This window comes from Xenopus laevis, chromosome 2L (genome assembly GCF_017654675.1).
Source record: "Xenopus laevis strain J_2021 chromosome 2L, Xenopus_laevis_v10.1, whole genome shotgun sequence".
In the NCBI taxonomy this organism is placed as follows: domain Eukaryota; kingdom Metazoa; phylum Chordata; class Amphibia; order Anura; family Pipidae; genus Xenopus; species Xenopus laevis.
Window position 1 is genome coordinate 117,480,674 of NC_054373.1, and position 21,854 is coordinate 117,502,527.

The 21,854-nt window shown below is 35.7% G+C and overlaps 1 protein-coding gene across 4 annotated transcripts in view; it reads left to right on the plus strand.

The window, feature by feature from the left end:
- inpp4a.L (inositol polyphosphate-4-phosphatase type I A L homeolog) overlaps positions 1-21,854 on the plus strand; it is a 75,847-nt gene that overhangs the window by 25,491 nt on the left and 28,502 nt on the right. For 2 of the 4 annotated variants that reach the window (XM_041581107.1, XM_041581108.1), the window contains exons 2-14: positions 4,229-4,270; positions 5,093-5,228; positions 6,757-6,801; positions 9,331-9,449; positions 11,370-11,486; positions 12,077-12,156; positions 12,868-12,982; positions 13,760-13,850; positions 15,249-15,396; positions 15,928-16,058; positions 17,669-17,773; positions 18,928-19,036; positions 21,045-21,062. In XM_041581107.1, coding sequence (XP_041437041.1) covers positions 5,138-5,228; positions 6,757-6,801; positions 9,331-9,449; positions 11,370-11,486; positions 12,077-12,156; positions 12,868-12,982; positions 13,760-13,850; positions 15,249-15,396; positions 15,928-16,058; positions 17,669-17,773; positions 18,928-19,036; positions 21,045-21,062 — 1,169 coding nt within the window. In that variant the 5' untranslated portion in view covers positions 4,229-4,270; positions 5,093-5,137. The remainder of the gene's footprint in view (positions 1-4,228; positions 4,271-5,092; positions 5,229-6,756; positions 6,802-9,330; positions 9,450-11,369; positions 11,487-12,076; positions 12,157-12,867; positions 12,983-13,759; positions 13,851-15,248; positions 15,397-15,927; positions 16,059-17,668; positions 17,774-18,927; positions 19,037-21,044; positions 21,063-21,854) is intronic. The other 2 variants (XM_018245321.2, NM_001096119.2) reach the window with 1 other exon arrangement.

A 21,854-nucleotide genomic window follows, 5' to 3' on the forward strand; every position in this document is an offset into this window, starting at 1 on the left:
TATATACCAAATATAACCATATATATATAAACAAGGGAAAGTTGTGCTCACCACTAATTTTTAAAACAATTAGGCGGGGGTGCAATGAGGCTGTGACCACAAAATACATATAGACAAATACAAGAGTCCTCTGCACTCAACCGATTATCAATATATTTAAGACAGAGACATTTTGTGCATACTGCTACTGAAAAATGCCTTACCCTTTAAACAAAACAGGGATTGTTTGTCCATATATTGCAAAATATTTAAGCTTGCCAATTACGTCAAAGTCATCCCATATCTGGCCAGTCCTACGCTTAATTTTCATCTGATTCATTAAGAATTCTATTGCTTCATTATACATTTTACAAAGGGACTAAGTTTTACCTGCAACTTACTTGCTGCTTTCAAAGTAAAACTCCTATATATATATATATATATATATATATATATATATATATATATATATATATATATATATATATATATATATATATATATATATATATATATATATATATATAAAATATGTCCAACCTGGTGCACTCACAACAGTCTAACACATTGCCTAGGTGCTGGTCAAAACAATAATTCTAACTATCAAAAAACAGACCGCACTCCAAGGGCTTTTAAGTGAAAAAATTGTATTTTATTCTCGACGTTTTGGCGCCATAACTCGGGCCGTCCTCAGGAAGGTGAACTCCACACATCAATACACACAATTTAAAGGTGTGTATAATATAATTGCTCAGTTCAACTATAAAATGATGGTGGCTGCTAGTACAGTTCTTTCGTTGTTCAGTTAGGCGCATTCCCATAATTACTATCACTGAACTTAGTGCTACAAGATTTAACCCCCATATGTAAGAAACAACATTTTCCCAGGTGCAGTAACCCACAGCAACCAATTAGATTTTTGCTTTTAACCCAGTGAGTGCTTATTCCTGTCGGTTTGCACTTTGCACACTTTAACTCTCATCTCTAAGTTCTATACATTTCCACAGACCAATGCTAAGGTTCCTCCTTTGGCTACATCCTCATTTTGCCAATGCAAGATAACTTCTGCTTTCTTGTTTTTGTAATATTCCTACGTCATATTTTCTTAGGTTGCTTTGGTTCAGTACTCTTCCTTCTGAGTCATATCTGAAAGGAAAGTGCCACTGGGAGAGACATGTTTTCAGTAAATAATATTTTCCGACCAAAATGGCATGTATTTCTAAAGTATTAACGGGTCACTTGCTAAAAACATTGTTCTGCATTAACGACCTGTGACCTTCTGTTTCTATAAAGCACCCCTACTCATGTTTGTGTGCCCTGCCTTAGACTTTTGGGGGTGTGTTACCCATATAGATGAGTTAGGGTTGACCTACGACTGTTGCAGGTAGCAAACACCTCGCTTGGGACATATCTAACAGAATACACAATTTTTTTTTAATAAGGATTAGGCTGCAGGGGCAATTCCGCACATTATTACACAATTTTAGCGACAGAAACCTTATTCAACTCTTGGAGGTTTATGGGATTAAGTCCAAATTAACAAGATGTACTGCTGTCTTGACACAGCAGTGAATTCTGCATTTTTGAGATTGGATCTGCTCCAGTTATGTTAACAGAGTTCTTTTCTTTTTCTCTGACATTTTGGAGAACACGGAGAGGGCAAACTACATGTATTATGTCTTTTTAGGAATATTTCCTCAGAATCAATATCTCACACCATCTCAGAATGACTGGCCTGAAATCCTGAATACAATAGAAGGCTCTGGGCATTAACTTTTTTACAGTTAAATCAATCAATATTGATTTAATTAGAGAGCAGATGTACTTTCCTAACTGATCCATCTTAATCAGTTTAGCTACTCTCACTGGGCACTTAAAAAGTTCTTGGACATGGTCTTATTGAAGGTAAAATCCACAATTCATTATCTATTGACCAGACTTTATTGATCCATAACAGTCTATAGTGTAACTGACCCCTACTATTAAGAACAAGTAAAACATTTTGAATAATAGTGTATTTTTTGTTTAATATGTAGCAACTAAGCTTTATCTGTGCTGGGATTGATATTTCCTAATATACACATAACACAACCGATGAGCAGCTACATCAATACTGCATTGTAGGTTTATATATCTGTGCAACTACACAGTAAAATCCCCAATTTCTCTCAATAACCTGCCTGTACAGTAACCTGCAGCCTTTTCTCTTGAGCATGTAACACAGACAGAAGAGTAACTGTTACATATACACTGCAGGCATTGACCCAATTTCCTCTTTGGTTATCCAGTTTTGCTATAAACTTGAGAGAGCGTTCATTTCATGGAAATACACTTCAGGGAATATGTTTAATCACATATGGTTTAATGTTCCATCAATTGCATTTGCAAATTCTACTTAGTTGAAACTAGCTTGCCCAGGGGGTGACTGATTAAGTAGGCTGACTACTGCTTCCAATTAAACAGTCAGAGGTGTCTGTATTAAAGTAAATCAATAAAAATTTTAAATTTAAAAAAAAAAGAATTGTTAGTGAAGCCAACCCTTATTTTTAAACCACAATGAAACTGATTTGAATATAAGAGAACTTAATTGGTTATAAATTCAATGGATACAATGGATTTAAATTCCTGATTTAAATTCCTGATAATGATTATAGAAATCAGTTTAGGTAGTCTTTTCATTTTTTTAAAGGGATTCTGCCATGATTTTTATGTTATAGTTTTTCTTTTTAAATGACACTGTTTACATTGCAAATAATTTGTTCTACCTTTTAAAATTGTATTCTTGGACCAATAAATGAGTTTTTTGTCGTAATATTGGTGGTTAGGCAGCCATCTCGGTTCATTGTGCCTGGTCATGTATTTTCACAAACAGCCAGCACCTCAGAGTGAAACTGCTTTCATATAACCTATTGTTTCTCCTACTCAATGTAACTAAAGGTCATGGTGAGACTTGGGTGTTTTACTATTGAGTGCTGTTCTCATATCTACCACTAGGTGGGAGCATATTTAGCAGTGTAGGTGTCAGGGAACTGTTTCTGTTGAAAGGCTGCTGGGGGCAACTTGCTGCGCAGCAGTAAAGAGTGACTTAAGTTTATCAGAGTACAAGTCGCATGGTTGAGGGCACCTGGGAAACTAAAATTTCAATATAAAAAAATACGTTGCACTTTTAAAAAAATGGACTTCATTTCTGGAGAAGCACTATTAACTTATGCATTTTGTAAAAAAAACAAGTTTTCCTGTGACAGAATCCCTTTAATGGTTACATATTGCATGTAGACATTGCATTGTATTGTGTCACAGAGAATGTCACAAATTGTGGCCTATATTATATGTAACCATTATTTCTTAGAAAGTATTGGTATTATTGTGATTGCATTTATGTGTCCACATTTTTTTTTCTTCAGTATATCATAAATTGCTTGTTTGTAAATTGTGAAACTAGTATACATGAGTCTAACCTGATTTACTGAAGTAGCCTTCCTGCTGTGCTAAAGTTTTAGGTGTTAAAGGAACAGTAACACCAAAAAATAAGTGTTTTAAAGGAATGACAATATAATGCACTGTCCTGCCCTTATGAAACCATTAAATACAGCAGTGCCCTCTGTTGATAAAATGTTTATGTATACATCTCACACATTGGGATAACATTGGTTTGCTGATCAAAAAAATGCCATAATGCAGAAGCCATTGCTTGTATCACAGCAGATAAGCACCTTATATGCACCTTAGCCCTCTTTCAATTGCACCTGGGACAATGGTAAATGACCCTTATGTTTTTCTAATAAATCTGAACCCTAATTTGCATATGTAAATTAAGGGAAATGAGGGTGAAAGAACCGCGCACCTTAAAAATGTTTTGACTTCCTTGTTTGTCCAGCAGAAACTATTGTGAATTATTATGTTTGACGAATTAAAAATTATGTATCTTTACATTGTAAGTCTATACAGAAGAGGAGGATTAAGCTAAATACAGTTTCATACATTAATGTATCAGTTTCTCCGTACAGCTAGATTTACCATGTGACTGGTTTTGTACTGACTTGGCCAACAAATATGCTGCTTGATGCCAATGTTATTAATAGGGGAAACAATAGAGATATGAAGGCAGGGATTGTTTTCAGTAGTGGTAGCAACAGAGACCTGAAGAACTTGCCTAAATAAAAGTAGCAGGAGTTTACTTTCTAATGAAAATATTCAGATGTGTAGGTGTGTTATGTGTACAACTAATTTTATTTTTATTTTTTTTTAGACCTGATGATGATATGCCAGAAAAATAACGCTAAATGAAAAAGTAAGTAATGTGTACAAATCCTCATAATTAGCTGTTTTGTCTTTATTTAATTATACAGTGTGGTATTCTTAGTAGCCTAATTAGGGGCCCATATGCACCATTGCCATGTAGGCCCCCATCCTTGCCACCAACACATCCATGGCCAAGATCACCACCAATTTCTTACCATTGCTCTCATACTTAGTAAAGCTATAATTTTGGTTAAAAATGTGGTGCAGTTGTATATTCACATACAGCTATGGGATCTGTTATCCCAAAAGCTATAAATTATCTCCCATAGACTCCATTCTAATGAAATAATTAAAAATGTAAAAAATGATTTCCTCTTTCTCTGTAATAATAAAACAGTAGCTTGTACATGATCCTAACTAAGGTTTAAATAATCCTTAACTGTAGGCAAAACAATACTAATGAGTTTATTTAATGAATAAATATTTTTTTAGTAAATGTATGGAGATGCAAATTAAGGAAAGATCCCTTATCTAGAAATTCCAAGGTCCCGAGCATTCTGCATAATACCTCAGTTCCAGACCTCTCTTATCCTTTTAAAGGCAATTACGAATATAAACTATTCAAGAACAGATACATATAAACATCAGTCTGATTACTTAATAATTAGTGGGGAAAAGCTCTAGTTCTGGGCCTGTGACAAGTTTGAATGCTTTAAGCAATGTGTAGTCTCAGATGTCTTGCTGTAGCTTCCATTATGCATTGTGCATGTGTATTGATACTGTTTCTTAAATGTACGTCCAAACACCCATTTGTATGTAGCCTAAATTATATTTCCTACTGTTTTTTGTTTGAATTCCTTCCTTTTTTTAGGACTTTTCACATGCCAGAAAGGAAGCTAGCCTTCCTCATGACAAGATGTCGTTTAGAGAGCACAGTCCGCGCCATGGTGCCAGGCCTCGCTCTACTATTGATGTCAGCTCTGAAATGATGGGCTTGTCATTGGCAGGTTAGTGATCTTTTTTGGCTTCACCAAAGTCATGTTGGCTTTCAGGCACTTTGTTTACATATAGTGCCTTTCTGTCTATAGATCTGTCCAATTTTGACACAGACAGGTTTTTGTAAGAACTGTCCAGGTCAAAACGGCATATCTGGTTTTCCAAATTAGGAAATCTAGACAAGACTCAGTAGTTAATGACAAGGTGATGAGCCAATCACCCGTCATTATTTCATAGCCCTTCCCCCTTCGTCGATGTCACAAGCCATGCCACAAAGTGATCTGCTCCTCACATAGCAGAAACTTAAAAAGTGAGTTATTTCACACAATATATATGTGTACATTCTATCAATAATAGTATAGTTGGAAAAATCAAGTTACATTAGCTCATGAGGGGTCAGTCTGTGATAACGGAAGCTAAATATTTTACATCTTCATAAGAAGATTTCTGTCCATGATTTCTGTGTGTTTTGAATATGCCTAATTAGCAGTTGTTTAGCTAGTTGTCGTCATCACAAGGCAGGATTTAAATTAGTGGGCAGTTTCCGTAATACTAGTAGCACACGGAAAAGAGTAGCGAAGCTCAACACCCAGATATTTCAGATCCGCCTGTCGCCTTTCCAAATCGATGCCTTATATTCAGTAGAATTTGGTGCAGTGACCGGCAGACACAGGAGTTTTGTCCACTGTTTCCTACTGGGAGTAGAACACAAACTGACCCTTGAGCCTCTGGCCTTGAGCTGTGTTTGTGTTGAAGGCTACAAATTCATTTCAAAGTGTGATGTTTTCATGTGTTGTAGGTTGAACAGAGAAGAATGCTCTCACTTGCAAAATAAGTTTTTATACAGTGAAACCTCAATTTTACATACCCTGATTTTACATGTATTTTACACCATTTTTATGTGGTCCCACCAGTATATAATGCATAATACTTTTGCTTGGTTTTACATAATTTTTTTTCTGGTCCCCTAAAAAACGTAAAATGGGGGTTCTACTGTATATTGAAAAACCTATGCTTTAATGTGCTTTTTTTTAAATTCTTCATTTTCCTTTTGTTTAAATTATGTATGTATGTTTTTTTATTTTTTTGCGCTAAACATGGCAAAATCTTAAATTGAAAATAAAATCATATTCTACTTTCTGTCCTTCGGAGCAGAGTAAAAAAAACATCAGTCCACAGAGAAGCTGCTCCTTATTTCACAACCTAACAAAGACTTCATCTTATATTGAGGCTTCAATGGATGATTTTAGATTGTGATTGTACAAAGCAGGGAGTAGAATGTGACTTCCATTTTAGTGCAAGAAATAACATGCATACTTCTCTTTTTTTTAAAAAAAAAAAAATATACATAAAAAAAATATATATATACATATATATCACAAGCTTGATACAGTACAGTAATGTTGAACAGGGGGGATACACTGTCACTTTATATTCAAATTATGTAAAGATACTGTAATCTTAGCATGTTGATTTGTCAGTTTAAATAAATCTCATGTGTTTTCAGGATTATTTTTACTTATTGCATTATATTCACAGGAAACTTCCAAGACCCTGATGAGCCAATATTAGAATTTAGTTTAGGTAAGCTTCCCGTTTACCTGTATTGCTGACTTTGCTCAATAGTTGTTGGTCATGTAAGGGGAGAGCATTGATTCATATTTTCAATTAACAACCTGTAAGAAATACAAATTATTGTTTTCTAAAATGAATTTAACTCTCCGAAAATTTAATTCTTTACGGATATCTTTCATCTGCTGATCTTGTCTCAGGAAACAATCAACCTCTCTCAATACCTGATCATGTTTAATGGATGTGTAAAACGATTTATCATCCTGTGTTCCTAAATTCTTTGTTTGTAAAACTTGTACTAAAACCTAAAATTCATGTATTTTGAACATACAGTATGTTTGAAGTTGTAAATATGTGTATTCAGATTATTTAAATGTTAATGAACCAAGTTTAAGTTTCATTCTGTTGTTTACAGTTTACAAAATCAACATGCTGAAAGTTTTCCTTTATGGCTAAAAATATTAAGAACATACTCAGTCCTATTTTTAAAAGGATTACATATTTATTAATACAATAGCACACAATTCACTGGTAATACAGGTATGGGATCCGGAAACCCGTTATCCAGAAAGCTCAAAATTAAGAGAAATATTCAATTTTAATCCAATAATTCAAAATTTTTAAAAATATATATTTTTTCTGTATAATAATAAAACAGTACCTTGTACTTGATCCAAACTAAGATACATTAATCCTTATTAATGGCAAAACAATGCTATTGGGTTTAATTCATGTTAAACAATTGAAAACAGTTTTTTTAATGAAAATCCAAATTACAGATTGAACCCAAACCCCAGGTCCCTAGCATTCTGGATAATAGGTCCCATATCTGTAACAATAATATCACAAAGGAACTAAATATAAAACGCTTAAGACGTGTATGTAATATAGAATAAAAAGGAAATTAGAATAAAAGACCTGTGCTCAGAACGTTACTGACAAGTGTTGGAGTTATCCATTGAAAAACAACAACTGGGGGCACATTTACTAAGGGTCGAATATTGAGGGTTAATAAACCCTCGAATTCGACCCTCGAGGTAAAAACCTACGAATTCGAATATCGAATTCGTAGGACTTACTGCAAATCCTACGTTCGAACGATCGAAGGAAAATTTGTTTGACCGAACGATAAAATCCTTTGAATCGAAGATTCGAAGGATTTTAATCGATCTAACGATTTTCCTTTGATGAAAAAAACCTAAGAAAAGTAATGGGGAAGGTCCCCATAGGCTAACATTGTAGCTCGGTAGGTTTAAAGTGGCGAAGTATGTAGTCAAAGTTTTTTTTAAAGAGACAGTACTTAGACTATCGAATGGTCGAATATTCAAACTATTTTTAGTTTGAATCGTTCAAATCAAAGTCGTAGTCGAAGGTCGTAGTAGCCTATTTGATGGTCGAAGTACCCAAAATTTTTTTCGAAATTCTACGTTTTTTTTTACTTCGAATGCTTCATTTGAGCTTAGAAAATGTGCACCTTATTGTTACAGATCATCCTGTGTAATAATATATTTTCATGTGCATTAAAATGCTATATATTTTGCCTAAAACTCAATTGTTATAGTTCCCCTACATAAAGCACCTACATAAGCATACTGTAGATTTATAAAGCGCCTACATAAAAACATACTGCAGATCTGCATCCCTGCGCAGTTTAAATGGTCGATTAAAGGTGGATTGTATATTATAATCTGTATTAGAACAAAAAAAATGCAGCTGTTACTTTAGGTGAGAACAAGGAACTGAAGGAAGGAATTATCCCTTGCGAGAGCTGACAAGTGAAACATGTTGGGCAGGTAGAACTGCAGCAGAACATAGCAGAGAGAGGACTATTACGGTATATAAAAACACATGCGTATGCTGTAGGGATTCAAAAAATGATTGTAAGTGCATCTCTTTTTGTGTTATTTTATTTGATAAAAAGAATCACACTTTTGACTTTTCTGTTCCCTTGCATCTAGAGGACCAGATAAATGATTAACTAAATACGATTATAAGGAGTGAGCTTCTGAACACTGGTCTTTTCATTCTAATTTCTTAAGAGGATTGGCACTAGTCCTTATGCGGCTAGAGTTTTTAACAAGTTATAACACTACCAAACATGGACTAGCTTCATTTTCCCTGTATGTCCTGTTTCACTCAAGAAATAACAAAAACAAACCTTTTATATGATTATTATGATTTATTTGATAACACAATAGTCAAAAACTATGCTAATCATATACCCTATTCATTGAACAACAAAGTATTCTGCCCAGTGGCGTAACTATAGAGGAAGCAGACCCTGCAGGTTGCAGGGGGGCCCAGGAGTGTTCCGGGCACAGTGAGACCCTAATTAATTAGCAATTTTAATATATCTTGGTAAAATAGGCCAACTTATGAATATTTTGGGGCCCTAAATTGAATTTGCTATGGGGCCCAGTAACAACTAGTTACACCACTGATTCTGCCCCTTTAAGGTAAGGTGTTATTGGAGTAAGTATTACAGGTATGCACACTGGGAAGTGAGTTTAGCTAATCTTATTATCTTCATTTGTTTTAAAGCATGCAGTGATCTTACTACACCATCACTGGATCGGAAACCAAATAGTTTTGTGGCAATTAGTGTTACAACTCCACCTCAGGCTTTCTGGACAAAACATGCACAGACCGAGATCATAGAGGTGAGAACTGAGTAACTGTTTTTTTACAAAGTTTACAAACATGGTACTGTATAGTGATGTAGTCTTGGTATTGTACCTTGTTGTTGACGACACAAGAGGTACACAAGGCTCATTGACATTGACCAAACTCTTCACTGTGGCTTATCCTTCAATTTGCAGGTCTCTTAAGTCTCTTGGGCAGATTTATCAAGCGTCGAATTTCGAAGTAAAAAATACTTCGAAATTCAACCATTGAATTGAAATACATTTTCACCGAATTTGGCCATCGAATGATCGAAGTAAAATCGTTCGAACGATTTTAGCGTACGATCGAACGATTTTACTTTGATGTGTGAAGACTTAGAAAATGGTTGTAGAAGGTCCCCATAGGCTAACATAGCGCTTCGGCAGGTTTAATTTGGCGAAGTATTGAGGTCGATCTTTTTTTTAAAGAGACAGTACTTCGATTATTGAATGTCCGAATATTCGAACGATTTTTACGTCGAATCAAAGTAAATTCGAAGTCGTAGTATCCTATTCGATGGTTGAAGTATCCAAAAAATTACTTTTTTACTTCGAAAATTCCCTCAAATTCACTTCGACCCTTGATAAATCTGCCCCTTAAAGTCACAAAATCTAACAAAAAGTTAGAACATGTGTGCCTTAGATGTAGAAATTGTCCTGTAGGAACTTTACATGTGAGATGTTTAGAGTAGTAGTGATTGTTGGTATTTTAAGGAAATGCTTATGCTAAATATTTTTTTTCTATTTTTTTAGGCTACAGTTAGACCTCCCCCCACCCATGTACATTTTCAAGCCATTTTATTGTATAGGTTTATTGCATAGACCATAAGCTTTAGGAGTGATACGTAGGATTGTGACAAAGAAAAAGAAAACTGGCTTTGATAAATAATACTGAAAGAATAAATTTTAAAGAATCAAGGGAAAACTCGGATTCAGGGTTATAATAAATGATCTATACTTTTCCTTATACAATTCAAAGCAAATAATATTAGCATTTATTTATATAATGCCATCATATTCTGTAGATCTTTATAGAGATAATACATCATTGACATCAGTCCCTGCCCCAGTGGAGGCTTACGTCACAGAATGTTTTAGCTGATGCAAAAATGCCCAATATCTTCCCTGCCTGATGCCATTGTTATGATTGGAAGCCACCTGTAAAAATGCTCATTTGAAAATGTTTTGGCTGAAAATTGCTTGTGATGACAAGTAGTTTCCATTCATAGGCACTATTAAAAGGCGGCACTTTGTATCAGGAGTTTCTCCACCAGCATTTTTCTGAAATGCTATGCATGACAATGCTGAAGTCCCTATTAACACATAATAGTCCGTAAAATCAGTAGCAAATTAACCAATTAATGTCTTTTGGAGAAAACCAGAGTACCAGGAGAAAACCTATGTAATCTCTGGGAAATCTGGCTCAAATTGCATCTCGGGCCCAAGTGCTTTAAAGCAACAATTCTGAGTACTGAAAAAAAAGTTTAGCGTGACAGGAAAAAATGTCATGAATAAATTAGGTAGTTAGTAGGATAAAAATATATCTGATCCGTATGCAGTCTGCATGGGGAGGAACAGGACTTCCAATTTATTATTCTTGTTTAATATCTCTGATTCCAAAGAACATGGGATTATCAAATTGGTATCTTTAACTGCTTATAGCAATGAGTTATTTATTTAATTTTATTTGATAAGCTTCCTGTCTTCATTCTCTGTGAAAATGCATCTCATGTATGCATTTTTTAAAAAAGAAAAACTGATACAGAAAACTGCAAGATTTACTGAGAGTTTGAATTATAACAAAGTATGCATCTTCTATTTAACAGTGGTAAGATGAGTCTGAAAGGGTAGTAAATGATACTAAATTATACTCCTCTACTTTTACTGAGACTGAACTGCCATTTTCTTCTTTTGTAGGGGACAAGCAATCCGACATTTCTCAGCAGTATTGCCTTTTTCCAAGACTCTCTAATAAATCAAATGACCCAGATCAAGTTGTCAGTCTATGATGTTAAAGACAGATCTCAGGGAACTGTGAGTAAATGAAATGTATACCTGAAATATTTATTTTCAAATATATCAAATTATCTGCTGCAAATTATGCATAGGTTTCACTAATGGTGTATAGCAGTGATCCCCAACCAGTAGCTCGTGAGCTACATGTTGCTTTCCAACCCCTTGGATGTTGCTCTCAGTGGCCTCAAAGCAGGTGCCTATTTTTTAATTCCAGGCTTGGAGGCAGGTTTTGCTTGTATAAAAACCGGTTGCATTGTCAAACAAAGCCTCAATGTAGGTTGACAATCCACATAAGGGCTACCAAATGGCCAATCACAGCACTTATCTGGCACCCCAAGAACATTGTTGTGCTTGTGTTGCTCCCCAACTCCTTTCTCTTCTGAATGCTGCTCATGGATTCACAAGCTTGGGGATCCCTGGTGTATAGAATCTCCCCTCTCACTTTTAAAGTAAAAAATTACCCTGTTCTGATTTTCACACAAGATTTTTATGAAAACCCATAAGTTTCTCTAAATAAAACAAAATTTAAAAAAATGTGTTATGGAAGAACAATCAAAGCATTTCCAACTTGCATGAACAATTCTTATACTTTTTCTGTGTCCATTTAGATGTATTTGCTCGGTTTTGGGAAGTTCACTGTAAAAGAAGTTCTACGGGAGAAGAATCACAGGCTGTGTTTAACACTATGGTTGGTATTTCATATGACATCAAAGTCTTGTTTGCATTGGTTATTTCTCTTTTTGAAATTGAGCTAAACATCCTGTCCAAAAGGAGTTATCACATAAACATGACGTTACATAGAAAGAACTAAGGGGGCAACAGTCTAAATGTCATTTACCTCTAATTGATGTAACACATGCAATGTTCTGATCATGTACTAGAGGTTTTGACAACAGATTTGATCCATGATGATGGGTCAGAACTGCAGGGACCCACAATTCCAACCACACCAGTTGCTCAGATCAGTCAAACTAAAGTGGAGCATTCTGCCTAATAATCTGGAAATTCGCGTCAGGTTGGGGGTCAATTCAACAGACATCCCTACAGTCTTGTTGGACCATAGATGATCTATCTTGAAAATTTGCTGATGCAACCTTAACAGGCACATAAGGAAGTGAAGAGGAGCCACTGGTCTTCTTTAGTACCTGCGATTCAGATTTTTCTCATTGTCACAAAAAAACTGTGAGAAGCAGCCATGCAGATTTATGACTGTTTGTATGGTATAGTAGAATTTGCGTAGAAGTGTGTTCATGTTTAAAACTCCCTTCATATAGATTCCAAAACCCCCATAAGTATCTGGATAATGCATCTGTCCTTATTAAAGCAATTACCATGAGCATTGCTTCCAGAACATGCGCACACTTTTATATACTTATATACAATCTCCCACCCCATGCAGGTCTGCAGAGCAAGAACCTGTGGGTAAAATCACGGTAATAGGTTGGCAAATGGAGGAAAAGACTGACCAACGGACTGCTGTGACCAGATCACCTGATACTACCATTAATGGAAGGGTAAGTGAACTCAACCAATGCAATTAAAGATATGTAAATACGGCAGAAAGGAATGGTATATCCAAACTGAAGCTACTCTCATTCAATGCCTGTACTCTTACCTGAATGCTGTAGAACTACAAAAGAAAGCTAATTTCTTTTAATCAGCCCAGACTGTAAATATGCTTGTTCCGATAAGTACCAATTAGGAACATGTATAATAAATATCCCTTGAAGGCTACCGGTACTTAAAAGAAACAATGAAAAAGGCTATATGGTTGTCTTGCCGTTAATATAGATTTATTTACTTATTTACATCAAGTACAATGGTACTTGTATATTATTGCAAAACATTAAAATGTAAGAGCTGTTTCTTGATAAAGGATCCTAGTGTGTTTGTACTTATTAGGATTATTTATTCAGAAATAATAGTGCTCTGAAAATTTAAATTCAGTTAATGCAATTCAGCCCCCAGTAGATTGTTGGCACTTTGGTTTGGGGCAGGGACCTCAGTGTATAGAAACATCAAGCACTTAAGTATTTATTTTTACTGTCACCTCATTACCTCAAAAAACCTGGCTAATGAAGGGGGAGAAATTATGCTCTGATTTAGAAAGGGTTGTGGCAGCAAAGGAAGTCTTTTGTTTCTCAAGAGTTGTGTCCCACCCTACTAATACTAATGCTTAATAATGAAATCATGCAAAACATTTTGGGTTAGTCACGCTTTTCTCTTCTGCAGAGCAAACATTGTAGTTGCAAACGTATTTTGTTTAACGTCACTTTTTTCTTCTCACTTAGACTGTTCTTCCTGTTGATGAAAGTTTAACAGAATCTCTAGGAATTAGGTCAAAATATGCATCACTGAGAAAAGATACATTACTAAAAACAGGTAAATACAATGGAAAGTCTTTATTTTTCTCTTACAACATGCAAATTCGTTTGAGCGAATGTGCTATTTGCTAAATAGTACTATATTTACTGTGGCTTCCATCCTCTGAAAGAGTGAATTGCAGCCACTTGACAATTTTAAGCTTTCGCTACTGCTTGTGTTAACCCTACATGATTCAGCTTCATAGTAGGGGACCATAGAAAATTTTATTTTTATGACATCTCATCTGTACCCTTCATTAATGTCTGGAGCAGTTGTCTGGAATGATATGTCCAGCAACGGCAACTGCAACTGGAGTTTCACAGTGGCAAATGCAGTGGACTCACTGCTGCTGGCTCATAAGCCATATAGCACTATATATTACAGACAATAATAAGAAGTAGGAGTCAAATCACAGATAATTATTTAATTGGAAAGCATCTCATGGACCTCGAGAAGTGTGTATTGCTAACAGAAGGGGAGACCACAAAGTAAAGAAGAGAGACACAAGGGGGCCCGTTTACTTAGCTCGAGTGAAGGAATAGAAGAAAAAAAACTTTGAATTTCGAATGTTTTTTTTTGGCTACTTCAACCATCAAATTGGCTATTTCGACCTTCGACTACGACTTTGAATCGAGCGATTCGAACTACAAATCGTTCGACTATTCGATCATTCGATAGTCGAAGTACTGTCTCTTTTAAAAAAAACTTCGACCCCCTACTTCGCCAGCTAAAACCTACCGAGGTGCCATGTTACAGGTCCCCATAGGCTTTCTAACAATTTTTAGGTCGAAGAAAAATAGTTCGATCAATGGATTAAAATCCTTCGAATCGAACGATTCAAAGGATTTAATCATTCGATCTAACGATTTTGCGTTCGATCGAACTATTTGCGGTAAATACTTCGACTTCAATATTCGAAGTCGAACGATTTACATTCGGCAGTCGAATATCGAGGGTTAATTAACCCTTGATATTCAACCCCATGTAAATCTGCCCCCAAGAGTTTTTAAAAAATGAAAAAAAAATTGTCAGTCTATGATATTAAAGACAGATCTCTGGAAACTTTGAGTAAATGAAATGTAGAATGTCAAGTAGGGAAGAACAGAAGGTGTATGATGAAGAGTTCTGGAAGAAACATGAGGTAAAGAATAAAGAAAAGGAGGGAAGTAAGGCCTGAAGCAAAGTAGGGAGATTACCTCAAGATGGCCCACACCATAACAGAAGTATACATTGAAGGCATATGTTAAATCCAGGATCTGGAAGCATATCATTATAATTGTGAGAGTGTGTTTTGGGAGTATTATTTTTATCTTTTGATAAATATTATTTGACTGGGCTGTAGTTTACGTATTGTTTAAGAAAATATTGCTGTACAGCTGGTTAACTGCTTAATTACATGTGCTTCTAACTTCCTAGTGTTTGGCGGTGCAATATGTAGGATGTATAGGTTCCCTTCCACAGATGGTAATCACCTGCGGATCCTGGAGCAAATGGCTGAGAGTGTACTCTCTTTGCACATTCCCCGACAGTTTGTGAAGCTGCTTCTGGAAGAGGACGCTGCCAGGTTAGCCATTATCAATTACCCCTGTTCCATAACAAGGTGTTACTAAGAAAATATATGTCATTACAAAATGCTGCAGATGGGTTTCAGCTTTATGCTAATCCCACACATATGTAATATCTGTGGTAAGGCACTTCCTGCTCAGCCATCACAGATGTCTTTTTTTAAAGACAGAATTTCACACCTGGCAAAGTGAGAGATTACTGCTGGTAATGACTGTATAGCCTATGTTTTTTAAATTACTAATGTCAGACAAAAAAAAGCATTGATGTTCAGCATAAGCTACAAAAGTGAGAATTCCTCTTAGCTTCATTAGCGCATAGCCTGAATGTGCTACTTTTGTGTTCTACAACTGTGAGGCTTCGCAAATATATTTCCTTCTTTTAATACCATTATTCTCTGAAACAACAAGATGTTCAATCATTTGTCATGGTTTGTTCATAATGAAGGTTTAGTGTTCATACATTATGTATATCCTGCCCATATTTATTTTCTGATCAGTTAATAAGCCATTTTCTTCTCCTATTCTGCTAGGGTTTGTGAGTTGGAAGAACTTGGGGAGCTCTCTCCATGCTGGGAAAACCTTCGCAGGCAGATAGTGACTCAATACCAAACCATTATACTGACATACCAGGAGAACATGACCAACCTCCATCAGTACAAAGGTCAGCTGAATATATATTTCCTCGATGGCAGTGTTATGTAACTAGCATAGGTTATAAGGTAATGAAAGTCTTGTACAACTGGAACAAGGAAGCTGATTTCTGTATATTTGCATGTCATATGCTGTTTTGTTTTATGTTTAAGCTACAGGCATTCTTATCACTGGTTCTTTATAAATTGTATTATGTAGGTATGTAACTATTCCAGTATTTACATTTTCTTTCCAAGATTAACATTTCTGTGAACCCTTGCTTACCTAAATTAACTGTCATGGGCAAAAGAGGAAAGTAAATGTTTGGTCACAGAAATGAACTTTTTGATCAGGCTGCTCCACACACTCCTGCCTGAGTTTATACGGTCATGTTAGCAATATATCTCTAACTGTAAGTGAGATTTGTCAGCTTGTCCCCAGGAGGGACTGTGAGCGTCCTGAAAATATTTTACCAGTGGGGCCTAGTGCTTTAAAGCGACAACACCACTAATTTATGCTATTCTTACCAATTGAGCCAAAAACATAAAACGTTTTAAAAATAATGAGGTTATGCCAAAAATTGAGAGGAGAAACATTCCAAAGCTTGGTCACATTTTGGAATGAGGAACAGGAGTTGCTGCTCTTTATAAAGGGTTTGTTAATACAATTAGCACTGATTGTACAGGACTTCACATCACTGTTTCAGAATATTATCTTCTGCTGAATTTTACCTGACCCTCAAGCTGCAGTCTTCCAGATATATTAACATGCCTGGAGGGAGGGGGGAAGTGGGCAACTTTGCTTATTCATTTATTCGCCTTACCTCACCAATTACCTTATTCCCAGAAAAGCTTATTCATCTAGTACAGTGGAACCTCAATTTTACATCCCATGATTTAAAGGAAAACTATACCCCCCCCAAACAATGTAGGGCTCTATAAAAATATATTGTGTAAAACCCCTGCTTCATGTAAATAAACAATTTTCATAATAATATACTTTTCTAGTTGTATGTGCCATTGGGTAATCATAAATAGAAAATTGCCATTTTAAAAAATAAGGGCCGCCCCCTGGGATCGTATGATTCACTGTGTACACAAACAAACCAAACCAAACATACTATACTTGTTACGTCACATGAGCCAATTAACAGACACAGTTTTGTCTTTTGCTTCAACACTTCTTCCTGTTACATTTAGAGTTGAAGTATTTCTGTTCAGGTGATGTCAGAGGCAGCACAGAGACCATCACAAAATGGTGGTTCAAGACAAGCGATGTAAAAGGGCAATATTTAATTAAATATATATTCCAGTTTAGTAAGATTCTTTAATATACCACTTAATATGATATAAACTATCTGTTGCTAAAGTATTAATTTTGGGGGTAAAGTTTTCCATTAAGTTTTCCATTAAGTTTTCCCTCATTTTACATTGTTGTTTGTGGTCCCACCTATATATTATGCATAATACATTTCCCTGATTGTACATTTTCCTGGATTTTGCACCATTTTTTCTGGTCCCCTGAAAAACCTAAAATGGAGGTTTTACTTGTACATTCCAGATCTTGCAGCTCCTAAAAAATAAATGATCTGCTCTATGTTTTGTTAAAATTGAAAACTCTTTTGTCTTTTTGTTCTTATAGGTGTATCATTTAAAGCAAGTAGTTTAAAAGCAGACAAAAAATTAGAATTTGTTCCTACAAATTTACACATTCAGAGAATGCGAGTTCAAGATGAATCTGCATCAGGTATCCATAATATGAAATGTGTTAATTTTTTATGCTAAGTACTGCCTTCTGCATTCTGTAGCGTCTTGTGCAATTGCAGCTACCATTATGGGATTTCTTACCCAGAAACCTGATATCCAGAAAGCTCTGAATTATTGGAAGGCCATCTCTTATAGTCAGTTTTAAGCAAATAATTCTTTTAAACAATTTTCTTTTTTTTCTCTGTAATAATAAAACAGTACATTGTACTTGATCCTGTCTAAGCTGTATAAATCCATATTGGGTTTATTTAATTTTTAAATGATTTTTAGCAGACTTTCCAAATTATGGAAAACCTCAAGTTCCGAGCATTCTGTATAACAGTTCCCATACCTGTAGTTGGAGATGGCAATTTTCTTTTTACTTGTCTTTTTGCCTACATAACTGAAGTCAACTAGGAGCAAAGATTTGACCTGCACAATAAGATTTAATTTAGTTTCTTTAAATTAGGGATGCACCGAATCCAGGATTCGGTTCTGGATTCGGCCTTTTTCAGCAGGATTTGGATTTGGCCGAATACTGCTGCCCGGCCTAACCGAATCCGAATCCTAATTTGAATATGCAAATTAGGGGCAGGCCGGGAAATCGCGTGACTTTTTGTCACAAAACAAGGAAGTAAAAAATGTTTCCCCTTCCACTCCAGCATTTGGCCGAATCCAAAATAGTTGATTTGGTGCATCCCTACTTTAAATCAGAGCTGCTCTGAGCGAAGAAAGAAGCACTATGGTGCAGATTTATCAAGGATCAAATTGAAAAGTCTAATTTTTAAATTCGAATTTCATGCTAATTTTAGTGTACTTCGACTAGGGAATAGTCCAAATTAGATTCGAATTTGAAAAAAATTAGAAAATGTGAATATTGAAATTTATCATGTACATGTACCATAATTTGACTTCGATTATTTGCCATCTAAAACCTGCCGAATTGCTGTTTTAGCCTATGGGGGAACTCCTAGTCCATAGCCATTTGGTGGATTTTGAAAAATCAAAGTTTTTTTTTTTTTTTTTTAAAATACTTTGAATCGAATTCGATCCAAACGATCGAATACAGCCTAGTCGCTCGAATTTAAAAAAAATCTTTTTTTTTTTTAAATGAAATTAATTATGATTCATTTTCTGTTTACCATTTACTTTTAGATCAGAATTATGATATAGTAACAATTGGCGCACCGGCTGCTCACTGCCAAGGATTCAAGTCTGGTGGCTTGCGGAAGCAGCTGCACAAATTTGAAGACGCTAAAAAGCAGTAAGTTGTTTCTTTAAAAACAAGTGGCGTTGTCTAAAAAATTTAATACTTTGTTATATATAGCTGCATGAAAGAGGAGCTAAGCAGTGAATATATATATAGAACATTTTCTCTATTATATAGGTTAGTGCACCACTGTATGCTTTTGTCATTGTAATATAGTCAACTCCTCAGGGGAGCAGTTGTAGCAAATGTGAGAGGAGGGTAAAGGTGTTTTCAGTGCAATTTGGCTGCAGAGAGCTAGTGACGCAACACTAAAATCATACGTTCCCAAACTGTTGAGTATTCTCTCCCCAGGGTGGTCTAAAGTTATTGATAAGAAATGACAAACACGTTATGGTGAGGTTATTGTTGGCAATTCTTTTTATTTTGGCAAGTTCAGCCAGAAGGCCAGTTAGGGTTATATCGTATGAGAAGAGGATAACTGATAAAACTATGTTTTCGTTTATTTCTAACTGTGTGTAAAGGTATTAGGAACCCTGGCCAATGATGGAACTGAAAGGAAGGTTTTAGTTAAAAATGTCTGAAAACCGCAAGGATAAAGAAAGTCAAATTAACTTGGGGAGCCCATTTGTTTGAGATCCCCCACCCCCAGTAAATAATATTGCTCAAACAGTATATAACCCCCCAAAGAATTTGACTTTCCTTGTCTTTTAAGTTGTTCATTCACAGCATTTCAATGCAGGCTTAAATGAGCATTTTTGAATAGGGCCAGCTGTAATTTTTATTCTTGTACCACATGCCCTCTTTTATCAAAACTTGTCATGATTCTATCCTCGTATCATTATACTCTCATTCTCATTTCTCATTGGTAACCAGTATAACTGGGTCGGCTATGGAACATTAACGCAGTTTTAGTGTAAAGTGGCAGACATCTTTTTAAATACATTTTAAAAGATGTCTGCCACTTTACACTAAAACTGTGTTAGTGTTCCATAACCGTACCAGTTATATTAAAAAATAGTTATATTAAAAAGTACACTAGGTTTAAAAATGCTTTGGGTATTAAAGGGGACCTGTCATCCAAAAAAATTATTCCAAATCCTATTTCATCATGTTCGTCAAGCAAAATGAACTTTACTGTACACTGTATAATTTATTTGAATCTTGTTTCCATCAGTCTGGGAATTCATAATTATAGCAAGTAGGCAGGAGCCATTTTGTGCATCATCTCAGAATCTTGTTTGTGCACCAGAATGGTGGACCTGATGTCCATCCCCATCCACTGGTTACAAAATTAAATGGTTAACAGAACTGGGGAACATGCCTAAGGCATACAGAAGCGGCAGGCAAATTTTGATTGACAGCTGAGATTTTTAAATGAGTTTACAACAGCTATGAATGCTTTAATAAAAAAAAGGAATTTGGATTTCAAGTTTAATTTGAAAAGGACTTTTATTATACAGCTTTTTATGTCTGGGTGACAGGTCCACTTTAATATACAGTAAAATTGCAAATGCTGTATGCAAAGTGTATTATAATTTTATGATTTATGTTTAACAGGGATCTATGTTATTATATATGCATTAACCTCTTCTTGCTGGTTTCATGAAACATTGTGCAGAGAATTCTTTGCTAACAGTATTTTATGGTCATGGAACTCCTCGAGAACTTATAATATCCATATATTTTACAAGAGGAGGTGCTTTAATCACTATATAATTAATGTTTAAGTGTACACAAAAATAGAGCCTAATTTTGAATTTTGTACTTTTACTTTTGTGTTTACAAACAAACCTTTCTGTCTTAAAGTGCTTTGCGTTTACTCCTAAATTGCTTTTGCTGGTTTCACGGCCGCCACAATTTGTACAGTATTTCATACTAGTATAGAAACCTTCAGAACATGTCCATGTGAATTAATGAAACAACAGGCCCAAAAACTGCTTGGAGGTGTTAATGCAAAAAACTGTTTTGCTTAATTTATTTTGATAATTGGTGGGTTTTTAATTTGGCTGTGTTTGTGGCGTCCAGTAATCTATTCTTGTGTTGGTTCTGTTTTTCTTTATAGCAGTTTTGAGGAAAGTTGGTGAGTTTCTTTAACTGTTTTGCAGCATCCTTAAAATCATTTTTTGTCATGCACACCATTTTGCTAAATTATTCATTTTGTGTTTGCGATTTGCCAGTGCTTATGACTTCATTTTGTGCTCTCATTTGGTTTGCATTGTAATCCCTAACAATCTAGAAAAAGACTGAAGCAATACTGCTGCCGGCTGCACCAGCGCAAATATATTTCAGCAAAGAATGGAACCTTTGAATACAACTTTGCATGTTGTCTTGTGTTCCAAACAAGGGCACTGTGTGTTTTTGACTCTGAGATCTTTAGAAGGAGAATTCAACCGTTTAGCAAAAATAAACCTGTACACCCCCACCCCACGTAGACTCCCTCCCTCCTCCCCCCAGCTTAACTGCCCCCCGGGGAAATGTCCCTAACTTTTTACTTACCCCTCGGCGCAGATTCAGGCGTTGGAGTTCCACACAGCCATCTTCCCGCTCTTCGCAAAGTTGAGATGGAGGCCGGCAAAGTGGTGCATGCACAGTTGGAGCAATTTACCGGTTTTGACAACTGCGCATGCCCCGAAATTGCCGAAGCACTGGAAGAAGACACAGATTCAGAAGATGGCTGCAGTGAACTCCTATGCCTGAATCTGCGCCGAGGGGTAAGTAAAAAGTTAGGGACATTTCCCCAGGGGGGAGCAGTTAGGCTGGGGGGGAGTAGGGAGGGGGTTCTACGTGGGGTGGGGGTAGGGTTTTTTTTTGCTAAAGGGTTCTCCTTTAAGGAGACAAAGAACACTGAACATTAGTGTTTTGTCCAATGCAT